The 12,360-nt window shown below is 34.2% G+C and overlaps 1 protein-coding gene across 1 annotated transcript in view; it reads right to left on the bottom strand.

Annotated features, from left to right (window-relative positions):
• lrp2a (low density lipoprotein receptor-related protein 2a) overlaps positions 1-12,360 on the bottom strand; it is a 262,973-nt gene that overhangs the window by 45,464 nt on the left and 205,149 nt on the right. Inside the window, 3 exon segments of the mRNA XM_056465930.1 lie at positions 1,324-1,569; positions 4,218-4,414; positions 7,200-7,377. Of these exon segments, the coding sequence (XP_056321905.1) occupies positions 1,324-1,569; positions 4,218-4,414; positions 7,200-7,377 (621 nt within the window).

Genomic DNA, 12,360 nt, shown 5'->3' with positions numbered 1-12,360 from the left:
TCGCCACAGCGTAATAAACCGCCAACTATTCCAGCATATGTTTTAAGCAGCGTTTCTTCTATGGAACATAATTTTAATAAAATAATGATCTTAAATCAAATAAAATATGTTAAACAACAATTAATCATTTAAAGACTTTAAATTCACTTCATACTGCAAACCTATGTCTTACTTCACCATCTGAGAGTGATTATCAGCACAGGCTCATTGGGAATATGTGCCTAGGGCTACTTTATGTGCCTTGGTATGCATTTGCATGACATTTCTGGGTAAAATGATGCCAATAACTTCTGTTTAGAATCTAAAACATTAACAGGAACATATTATTGATGGATAAAGGATTGTTTTTGTGCAGTACTTTGAGAAACACAGAATAAATACTCCAAAAACAAATAAATGTCTGTAATTTATAATCGAACACAATCGCCTCACCTGCTTACCACAAAAAGGATGGCTTTTCTAGCATGGACAGTTTGCTCGGTAGCTCACCTTGTACAAAGTCATACTTGGGACGCTGAATGGAGTCCAAAAACCAGATAAAAAACTTAAAAACAATGTGAAATCGTGGTAAAAGCACACAGCTACAACGTGCTTTTCTCTTCAAGTTTGCTTTTGAAAACACTATTGGCTGGGTTTAGGGTGTATGAGTCGATTACAAGGTGATATAAAATGCAGAAACAAGAAGAACGTGTAAATGGCGTGTAACATGGTAACATGGGCTACACGTTAGATTTAGATTTTTAAAAATGTAGACAGTGGCCTCTAGTGGATTTCTGAACACAAGCTGCAAGCAAACTTCGCCGGACCAACATATTTCATGGTTCACAAAAACATACAGTTAAAGTCAGAATTATTAGCCCCCCTGTATACTTTTCCCCAATTTATGTTTAATGGAAAGAAGATTTTTTTTCAACACATTTCTAAACATATTCGTTTTAATAACTCATTTCTAATAACTTTAATAATTCAGCTTAAAGTGACCTTTAAAAGCTTAACTAGGTTAATAAGGCAAGTTGGGGTAATTAGACAAGTCATTGTATAATGATGGTTTGCTCTGTAGACAATCGAAAAAAAAAAAGCTTAGAGGGGCTAATAATATTGACCTTAAAATGTATTTTTTTTATTGAAAACTCCTTTTATTCTAGCCAAAATAATACAAATAAGACTTTTACCATAAGAAAAAATATTATAGGAAATAATGTGAAATATTCCTTGCTCTGTTAAACATCATTTGGCAAATATTTAAAAAAGACAAAAAAATTTGACTTCAAGTGTATTTCCAATGAGCCTGAGTTAGTAATTATTAAGGAGTGGTGAACTTACTGCACTCATCGATAGGTTCGTCAGAGTTGTCTCCACAGTCATCGTCCACGTCACACTTCCAGGTGTTGGGTATGCAGCGTCCGTTCCTGCACTTGAACTGTCCCGGTCTGCAGGTGCGGCTCGAGCAGTGAGCGGGATCTTCATCGGAGCCGTCGCCGCAGTCGTTCTCTCCGTCACACTGCCAGGCCTCAGAGATGCAGCGCTTGTTGGCACACTGCCACTGATGAGACTCACACTGATGAGTGGCTGACAGGACAAGAAAAACTCATAAACACTACATCACTGCTGAGAAATAGACAGCTCAGTGTCTTCATCATTAACTACAATTAAAACTAAAAATCTGCTAAAATAAGCAGCTTGGAAGGAAAATATTTTATGTTTAAAAATAAAATAAAGCCGAAATTTTTCTGAAGTGGTGGAAAAGTATTACAAGATATTTAGATACGTACATTTAGAGGGTAATTAACCTATCACCAATGTAACTTGATTTAGAAATGTATCCCCTGAAAAGAATTTATGATGGCAGTACTCTTTATTCATTTATTTTGTATTATTTTTCTTATTTTATTAAAAATTTTTATATTATAATTTTTTTGTTTCCTCATTTGTAAGGGGTTAAATTGTTGGAAAATTGGTTATTCTGTTAAAAAAAATTGAAAAATCATAAATAAAATAAAAAAAATAAAAAAATAAAAATTCAAAAATAGAAATTAAAAAATAAATAAAACTTAAAAAGATTAAAATATATATATTTAAAAAAATTTTGAAAAATTGTTTTGGTAACTAAATGTAATATAATACAAATGCAATTCAGGATCATTCTAAAAATGTACCACTATATACATTTCTGGAGAGCGCCAAATACATGCCAGGAACTTTGTTTTTTTTTTGCAGTTTTTATTTTCGCAAATCCACCAAAGGCTGCTGTGTACGCTTTTCGAGATCTCAAATTTGTCTCACAACTGCCATTCACTCCTGCTGTTCTCGCGTAAATTCACCAGAGGCCGCTGTCAACTGACTGACTGATCGACTGATCGATTTTATTTTTTGTCTTCTGTTTTTGTCTTATTTGCTTTCTGGAACCGTTCTTAATGGACTCGAACCTCGTCGTCGTATCAGCTCCTCTCTGCGTCTCAAGTCCGCCGACGTACTTGACAAGCAAATGGATAAACTAGTAACAGCGGAAAAGTCATCCATACGGAGGTAAGCGGTCAACTAGTAAGCGTAAAAAGGAGTTACTGCCCCGTAGCGTTCGTTTTAAAGATGAAATGCAGCCATACGTACTTCTGGCTACATAATTTGCGATCTCCAGAAATGTATATAGGGCTACATTTTCCGAATTAGCCTGTGTTGCACAAACGTAAATGAAATAAAGACAATCAAAACTTATACAGTATTGAAATATTTTAAATTAAAAAAACTTACTGAAAACAAAAATTTTAATTTAGTAAAATATGAATTGTTTAAAAAAAAAGTAAATAAATATTAAATGAAAAAACTTGCTAAATAAATTTACTTAAACTAACAATCTGTCCCTCCAGGAAAAATATTTGAAGAGTTCACACTTAGCTGATGATTGATTATAAAGCATGTTTGACATGCTATCCCGGGAGAGAGCCCTGAGTTCACAAGATCCTCGAGCCCTGGGATCCCTCCTACTTGCAGTCGAGAGGGGAGTTTGAGCTTTGGTAGGTCTAGAGATCCCCCCCCCCCTATTTAGGGCTAATGACAAATTAGCGATTGCTATGTAGAGATATACTGCTGGATAAGAGCTCGACTATAGTGACAATTTCGATTGGTCAATTTATCTGTCATGCATGTCTTTGGACTGTGGGAGGAAACCAGAGAACCCGGGGGAAACCCAAGCGAGCACGGGGAAAACATGTAAACTCTGCAAAGAAAAGTTGACTGGTCTGTTAAGGACTTGAACCAGTGACATTCTTGCTGTGAAGCAACAGTGCTAACCACTGAGCCACCATGCCACCCCATTAAGGGAAAGGAGGAGGAGTAGGAGTGGAAGGGGGGATCCTTCAAAGTAAAGATAACTGAAGTAAGAAACTCTGGTTATTTATAGTGAGTTAGGAATCATCTGATCTGATTGCGTTAGCTAATGTGGGACCAGCCGTGATCAATCATAAGCACACAATCCTCTCGAAATTAGTTTATAAATAAACTTCACTTATATGTATTTTCATAGCAAAGCACAAGAATTTTAACAATTAACGCCATATATTGAGAAAAGCCTTCACAAAATGTCACTTTAGGGCACAAACATAAAAATACCTGTAAAATCCGTGAGGGCCTGTAAAATGGTTCATTTCAATAATTCTTTTTACAAAAACCACTAGCGGCGATGTGGTGGCGCAGTAGGTAGTGCTGTTGCCTCACGGCAAGAAGGTCGCTGGTTCAAGCCTCGGCTGGCTCAGTTGGCATTTCTGTGTGGAGTTTACATGTTCCCCCCGTGTACGCGTGGGTTTCCTCCGGAGGCTCTGGTTTCCCCCACAAGTCTAAAGACATGCACTATAGGTGAATTGGGTGAGCTAAAATTGTCCATACTGTGTGTGTGTGAATGAGAGTGTATGGGTGTTTTCCCAGTGATGGGTTGCGGCTGCAAAGGCATCCGCTGCGTAAAACATGTGCTGGATAAGTTGGTGGTTCATTCAGCTGTGGCGACCCCAGATTGATAAAGGGACTAAGCCGAAAAGAAAATGAATGAATGAATGAAAAACCACTAGCCTTTCATTACTTTGGATGAGGATGCTTGTGTTCTGAGTGTCAATACGTTGTATTATTCAAATTAACGATTAACTAAGAAAAGATTCACTGATTGTTCATATTAATGACAATTTATCATGTGAATTGGTTAAAAATTATATCATTATATTGTCCCGTACCACAGAGCACAGTGTCTTCATCGGAGCCATCAGGACAGTCCTGATTGGAGTTGCAGAGGAAGTGTGGACTGGTGCAGTTTCCATCATCACACTGGAACTGACCGAGCCTGCAGTGCCGGACGGGACACGTAGAGGGTTCATCCGATCCGTCTCTACAGTCCCGCTGACCGTCACACTTCCACCAGATGGGGATACAGCTGCACGGAGAGAGAAACAATGTTAGAATGCTTCATTACTCAGGGATCCAGACATACAGTTGAAGTCAAAATGATTAGCCCTCTTGTGAAGTTTTTGTTTTCTTTTTTAAATATTTCCCAAATGATGTTTAACAGAGCAAGGAATTTTTCATAATATTTCCTATAATATTTTTTCTTCTGGAGAAAGTTCAAGAACAAAGAAATATGATCATAATACTCCGGTTCTTTCATCATTGTATTGGCTCCTTAATAAATATCAAATAAATTGTAAAATCTTATTAACTACCAACAAAGCACTGAACAGTTTAACTCCCCAGTATTTGAAGGAGCTCCTGGTAAACAGAAATAGGGGAAAAATATGCAGGGGAGCTAATAATTAAGGATGGCTAATAATTCAGAAACTGTGTGCCAAATTCCCTGACTTTCACTAACTAATAAGTTTAATATTCATGACCTATAACGAATTGAGCAGTCTCTCCAGAGTTTTGTAATTCTCTGACTGCTGAATTTAATTCGATATCAAAAACATGTCTCAAAAAAAGAGTTAAATTTTTATCAATCTTTTATATCAAATAACATTATATTTGTAAACAAAGCACTCATCTACAAACTTGTGTGACCCGCTTTAGACACAACACAAGAGATTGTTAAAACATGCATTTTTTTGTAATTTTATTAGTTAGTATTAGTAGTATTTTTAGTTCAATTGACATTTTTTAAATTTTATTGTTGAAGAGATATTAACATCAGTTTATTTATTTTGATCATTTAAGTCATTCATGTATGAAAGTGCATTTAATGGGGGCTCGTCCGGGATATTTTTAATTCATCTAAGGAAATAATTGTAAATTTATGTAGAAATTAACATACCTGATATTAACCGGATGATTTTGTTAAACCGTAGAATAAAGAAAAATGACCAAGTAAATAGCTTTGGTGATGCCAAAAGAATTGGTTTGTGAGCAGCATATTTTTAGTATCAATTTTGCACTTGAGAATATGGCACTTTCATTTAAAATGTTCATTTTGGAGGATTTTTTTAAGAGTCCTTCATTGGATCTGCAAAGCAAGCATTATATTGTTAAGAGGTTAACACTTTCTCTTTGTTTCTCTCGGTGTTCACTTTATATAAAATGCAGAGATCAATGATTCCTGAGGTCAAAAAAAAATCACTTTTGCTGCTTGTTCAAAATACTCTATTAAAATGAGTTGAAACAACACAATTCTTAAGTTGTTTTAGGGAAAACCTGATAGTTTTATGTTCAATTCACTTCCATTTACAAAAACGATTAAGTTAACTTGGTCACACTTTACAGTAAGGTTCATTAGTTAATGTTAATTAATGCATTTACTAACATGAACAAACAATACATTTACTTCAGTATTTGTTCATGTTAGCTAACATTAGTTAATGAAAATGCAGTTGTTCAGTGCTAGTTAATGTTAATTCACGGTGCATTAACTAATGTTAACAAGAATGGACTTGGATAATAATAAAGCATTAGTAAATGTTCAATTATGATTAATAAATGCTGTACAAGTGTTGTTCATGATTAGTTCATGTTAGTAAATGCATTAACTAATGAACCATATTGTAAAGTGTTACTGTTAACTTAATAGATTTGTGTCGAGTCAACATGAAGGAATTGTGTGGAACCCTGGATTTTTTAGTGTTGAGGTCAAAAAAGTAATAAAGAACTAAAATGTGCAATTTTTGTATTTTTTCACAGTAAAACAACACACAAAATCCACAAATATTGTCACTAATGTGAAGAAAAGTGACCAGAAAAAAAATAATAACAATTTTAGGCTGCAATAATCAGAAAATTGTCCTGCAAAATCCAGGAAAAACCAAATAACAGGTAGAGCTTTGTGACTGCATTCGATTTCTGGATGATAAGTTGGAATAAAATAGGAATAAAAAATATACTATCCATAACAAAAAACTAAACACATGAAGCAACGTTATGAAAATAAAAAATATATATTCTGATAATTAGAAATTAGCATTTAAAATGACAAACAAATCCCTGATATTCCATCATTTGGAAAAAATATAAGGTAACACTTTGGTTTAGGTCGCAATTAAGGCTATTAACTACTGGCGCATTACCTGCCTATTATTAAGATATTAACTGTTCATTAATAGTTACTCCCAGCGCCATTTATATCGAAGTTGATATTTAGCCGCACCATGTTGGTGTTAAATAACATCTAGTTTTTTAGGAGGTGGGTTGTTAGCCCAACGCTCAAACCCACATTCGCAGGACCAGGACATACACACATACACTACGGACAATTTAGCTTACCCAAATTACCTACAACGCATGTCTTTGGACTGTGGAAACCAGAGCACCTGGAGTAAACCCACAAGAACATGGGTAGAACATGCAAACTCCACACAGAATTGCCAACTGACCAAGTCGAGACTCGGACCTTCTTGCTCTGAGGCGACATCGCTACCCACTGCGCCATCGTGTCGCCCTCATTAATAGTTATAAAGTGTGATATTATACCGCATTCATAATCTTTCCCAAAACCTAAACCCAACTTCTACCTTACTACCAATTAATTAAACAGCTAATTAGTAGTTTATTAAGCTAGTATTGTTCATTATGGTTTGTCAATATCGAGAATTGTTACCTAAACTAAGTGTTACCAATAATATTAATAAATTTCCCTGACTTTAAAATGTCCGGAATAGCCCTTTCAAAAATCCCTGATTTTCCAGAATGACCCGTGTGAATGCTCCACAGGAGAGTGACTGACAGACAGAGACACTGACCGTTCATTGTCTGCGCATCTGTACTGCGTGCTGGAGCACATGGGTAAACATCGTGCAATACCGGCGATCTGCACCGTCAGGAAGTGATCTGGACACTCGCAGGTGTAACCCTGACCTCCGGCCCGCAGAAGACACAGGTGAGAACAGCCGCCGTTATTGAGTGCACAGGGGTTCGTCACTGCAGGGGAAATACAAGAATTTTATTGTCAATGTTTGGAAAGCAACAAAGACTGTTTATCAGCTCACCAGGTTTTGATAGTGCCCTATTTCACAAGTTCACACTCACAGATATTTGACTAAATAGAATATGTGTATTCGGCATGCTGTCCAGGGAGAGGGCTCTGAGCTAGGCACCCTAACTCAATGTTATACCCCTTGTCAGGATAGACAAAGAGATAGGGGTCTAAGCACAGTGTCTAGCCCGGCTCCAGAACACTACCCCCTCAGATTTAAGTAGGTATCAGGTTTAATAGTGTGGAGTTGGGGTGGTGGAGGGATGCTGAAGTCAAGACAAAACAAATCATAACATGTTTGACTATTTATAAGGGTTTGGTCTTAAGCTGATTTGATAATAGAATGATTGTCAATAATGAATTATCCTGTTATGATCATGCTTCTCCCAAAATTAGTTTATAAGATATCACTAAATATTTTAAGTTTACGTTAATATTTTTTTACTTCAAATAGCTTATTTATTTATTTATTTATTTATTTATTTATTTATTTATTTATTTATTTATTTATTTATTTATTTATTTTTTTTTTAGTACTCAACTATAATAGTTTAAATATAGTTTAGAAATAAAAAGGCATGTGCACTCAATAGAAATCAAGAAACATATTAAATTGTAAAAATCCTAAAATTAAATTCTATATAATTAAAAATAAAAAATAAAAACAGGTTATTTTTAAATAAATTATAATAATTTAATTAAATTACAATACATTCTCTATATATATATTATTCATACAAAAGTAAATTCAATGTCAACTGCAATCAAATTAACATTAAAATAATATATTAATAATACAAATATAAATTTATTTATCTCTATTAACCAAATTATTGGTGCAAAAATATCAAATAAGAAGTATCATGAGTAAAAAGTGAAAAGCATTCGTTCAAAAATCATTCATAAAGTGTGCTTAATGAAAGAAATAGCAGAATAATCATTATATTAATATATATTATAATAACTGCTAAAATAAATAAACAAATGCTACAACAAAAGCTAATAATAATTAATTAAATCCCCTATCATAGGAATAACTTTTTAAAATATCTTTATTTCAGTCATTCATTAATTATTCAGGGCTCGCCACAGTGGAATGAACTGCCAACTCATCCAGCATATAAGTTGGATGTCCTTCCAGCTGCAACTGGCCCAGCCAGGACCCGAACCAGCGACCTTTTTGCTGTGAGGCTACAGTGCTAACCACTGAGCCACCGTGTCACCCTGTCTTTATTTGATACTAAAAAATATGTATGTACATATGAATGAACACAACACAATTCTAAGACAGTCATAAATGAATGATTATTTTCATTAACGATACTGAATAAACTTTAGCACATCTCTATTACATTCACATTAACATTTACTCATTTAGCAGACACATTTATACAAAGCAACTTACAAGTGAGGATAAAAGAAGCACATTAATCATCAGAGAGTAGCAGTATATTCTGTAAATGCTATGAAAAACCTATTTTTTTTTCAACCCAGGCTCATTCTGAAAACGTACTGCTATATACATTTCTAGAGAGAACCAAGCACGTCCCAAGAGGTATTTTTTTGCGTATCCACCAGAGGCCACTATGCACGCTTTTTGAGATCTCAAATGTCTCTCGCGAGTGCCATTTGCGCCTGATCTCCTCGCGTAATTCCACCAGAGGCAACTGTCGACCAATCGACTGACCCACCCACCCACTTCACAAAAAAAAACCCAACCGAAAATGTTTTCATAAGCAATCCAGAAAAAGAGAAGCCCTTGCCTGATTTTTACCACGTTTTCAGATTTTACCACATTCTCACCCTGTTATTTACATGTTTATTTTATTTTTTGGCTTTTGTTTTTGTCTTACCTGCTTTCTGGAACTGTTCTTAGCCAAACTCGAACCCCGTTGTCATCACTGGACAAACTGGTAATAGCAGAAAAGCCGTCCACACAGAGGTAAGCGGTCAGCTGGTAAGCGCGAAAAGGAACAGCGTCATACCGCCCCGTAGCATTCGTTTTAAAGACGAAATGCAGCCGTATGTACCTCTGGCTACATAACTTGAGATCTCCAGAAATGTATATAGGGCCACGTTTTCAGAATGAGCCTATAGCCTTTTCTATTAGCTTTATTATAAGGAAACGTGGTACAGAATTGATATATTGCCCAAAGTAAACTCTGAAGCCTCTGGCCTGTATCCTCTTACACAGAATCAGGATGTGGCACCACATCATGTAGCCGTAGCTCGTCTTTCTAAAGCAGATAAAGCGTATAAACGTGCTGTCCAGGCCATTACAGCCATGATAAAGAGTTTAGTCTTTCCTGCAGAGCACAGACTGGCGGCATTGTGTCGGCCTGTGTAAATATTGGCAGAGACCCTTAAAGGATTAGTTCACTTACAGAATAAAAATATCCTGATAATTTACTCACCACACAGTCATCCATGATGCTCATTTTTATTTTTCCTCAGTCAAGAATAACAATAATAAGGTTTTCAGCTTTGTTCAAACTCAAATTTAAGCACTTTTCAGAGTTTTTTTAAAAAAACCTTTTCAGCACTTCACAATTGTACACAACATATACATATACATATATATATATATATATATATATATATATATATATATATATATATATATATATATATATATATACATATATATATATATATATATACATATACAGTCAAGCCTGAAATTATTCATAGCCCTGGCAAATTCTAAATGTAAATAAAAGCTGAGAAATATATATATATATATTTTTCCACAATTTTGCTTCTTGTACGTAACCTTTCTATCTTTTGGGGGAAAACTGTGTCATTTATAAAAATAAAAAAAAATACAAAAACTTGCTGGTTGAATAAAAGCCATAATTTGCCAGGGGCAGGGCCATTGCTAGACGTAAAGCTCTACTGGGGCACAGCTCCCCCTCCAAAAAATAAATAAATAAAAATAAAATAAATAAAGAAAAATACTTAGTAATAATAAACAGAACTATTATTATTATACAATTATTATTCAAAATAAATAACCAGAATCAGAATCAGCAGAAGTTAATCCTAAATTTAATTGGGAAACAATCTAAAGACACAACTTGAGTGATGCTAAGATAATTTAAGAAATCTTTTGCATAAATATTAATTTTATTACAATGAAATTCTATAGACAACTCTATAAAATACAAAAAAAAAAGATGTTTATAGAATTATCAGTTGTGTGTTGTCTAAAGGGCGTCAAACACCGGATGCGCCGCTCAGCGCCGCGACACGGCACGCACATGACAGTTGAAAGTATAGCAGGTCGCACACCAGAAGCGCCACTCGGCGACGCGCCGTGCCACTCATTTCATAATTCTAAAAATAGGTTTCTATCAGGGTGCACACATTGGCGCCGCAAGTCGCCCAGCCACGACTCAGAACACCGTTCATATTTCTGCTGCGCCACAGAGCTCCATCTGATTAGTTTCATTTTAAATATCATGCGAATGTGTGGTGTATGTGAAGGTGTGTGTACCCTGATAGAAACCTATGTTTAGAATTCTGAAATGTATGGCGCTGCGTGGTGCTATGCGGAGCACTGCCGAGCGGCGCTTCTGGTGTGTGACCCCCTTAAGACTCTAGAATACACAAAACATGTCACTCTATAGTTTTGAATGGGAAAAAGTGCAATGGTAGGGGCTTAATTTGTGCGGGAAATCTGATCCGGCATCTTATTTTCCTGACTCATCCCCCTCCTCACACGGCTATTCACTTTCTTCCGTTCATTGATTTAGCATTTCCCAAATCCATCATTCCAACGAACATTCTCAAACTGCCTCTGGAGCTGTAGTTAGAAACATAGTTCCTGTCTGTGTGCTATTCCCAGTTATCCTTTTATGCCCTATACCTTTAGAACATTCTAACATTTAAACTTGGAATTATTAAAAAAAAATAAATAAAAGAGCATTAAAGTCATCACTCTTAGCTTTAATTTGATTTCAAAGTATATTTAAAGTTCAGTTTTAGCGATCTTCATGTTTACAATTGTGCTCCCTTCGCAGTGCACTTTGAAAACATTGATGTCATTTTGAACACAGCCTCATGACGAAAGCTATAGGTGACCTATTATTTAAAAACAGAATTTATCTTACATCTCCAAAGCTTGTGAAAACAAAAAACATAGCATACGTCAATGCTTTTAATTTATAGTGGGTTATTTAATACGTATCTGCACTGTATATGGCGTGGGCCTGTTAGTTAAAACATTTCTGCAGTGGTTTACATGTGTCAAATTATAAAAGTAGACTAAATAAATAAACAATATCCTACTTAATAATAATAATAATAATAATAACAATAATAATAATATAATAATATAATAATAATAATATAATAATAATAATAATAATAATAATAATAATATAATAATAATAATAATAATAATAATAATAATAATAATAATATAATAATATAATAATAATAATAATAATAATAATAATAATAATAATAATAATAATAATAATAATATAATAATATAATAATATAATAATAATAATAATAATAATAATAATAATAATAATAATATAATAATAATATAATAATAATATAATAATATAATAATAATATAATAATAATAATAATAATAATAATAATATAATAATAATATAATAATATAATAATAATAATAATAATAATAATAATAATAATAATAATTGTCATCATCATCATCATTATGGTGGCTTGAAGAGCCAGCATACTGTTATCTATCTTAAACTTATTCTTCTTCTTCTTCTTCTTCTTCTTCTTCTTCTTCTTCTTCTTCTTCTGAGACTAATTTCTAAGTGTATCTCCTCCTAGGCCTTTCAAGCTACATACTTCAAACTTTCGTCAAACCTTCGAACTGGTCTGACTCGGGTTGCTATATCTTTTCTAACTGATCCGACCTTGGGTTTTCCGAAAAACGACCC

The sequence above is a fragment of the Danio aesculapii genome, chromosome 9 (genome assembly GCF_903798145.1).
Source record: "Danio aesculapii chromosome 9, fDanAes4.1, whole genome shotgun sequence".
In the NCBI taxonomy this organism is placed as follows: Eukaryota; Metazoa; Chordata; class Actinopteri; order Cypriniformes; family Danionidae; genus Danio; species Danio aesculapii.
Note: the sequence above shows the minus strand (reverse complement) of the source record. Positions and strands in the feature narration are given on the sequence as shown.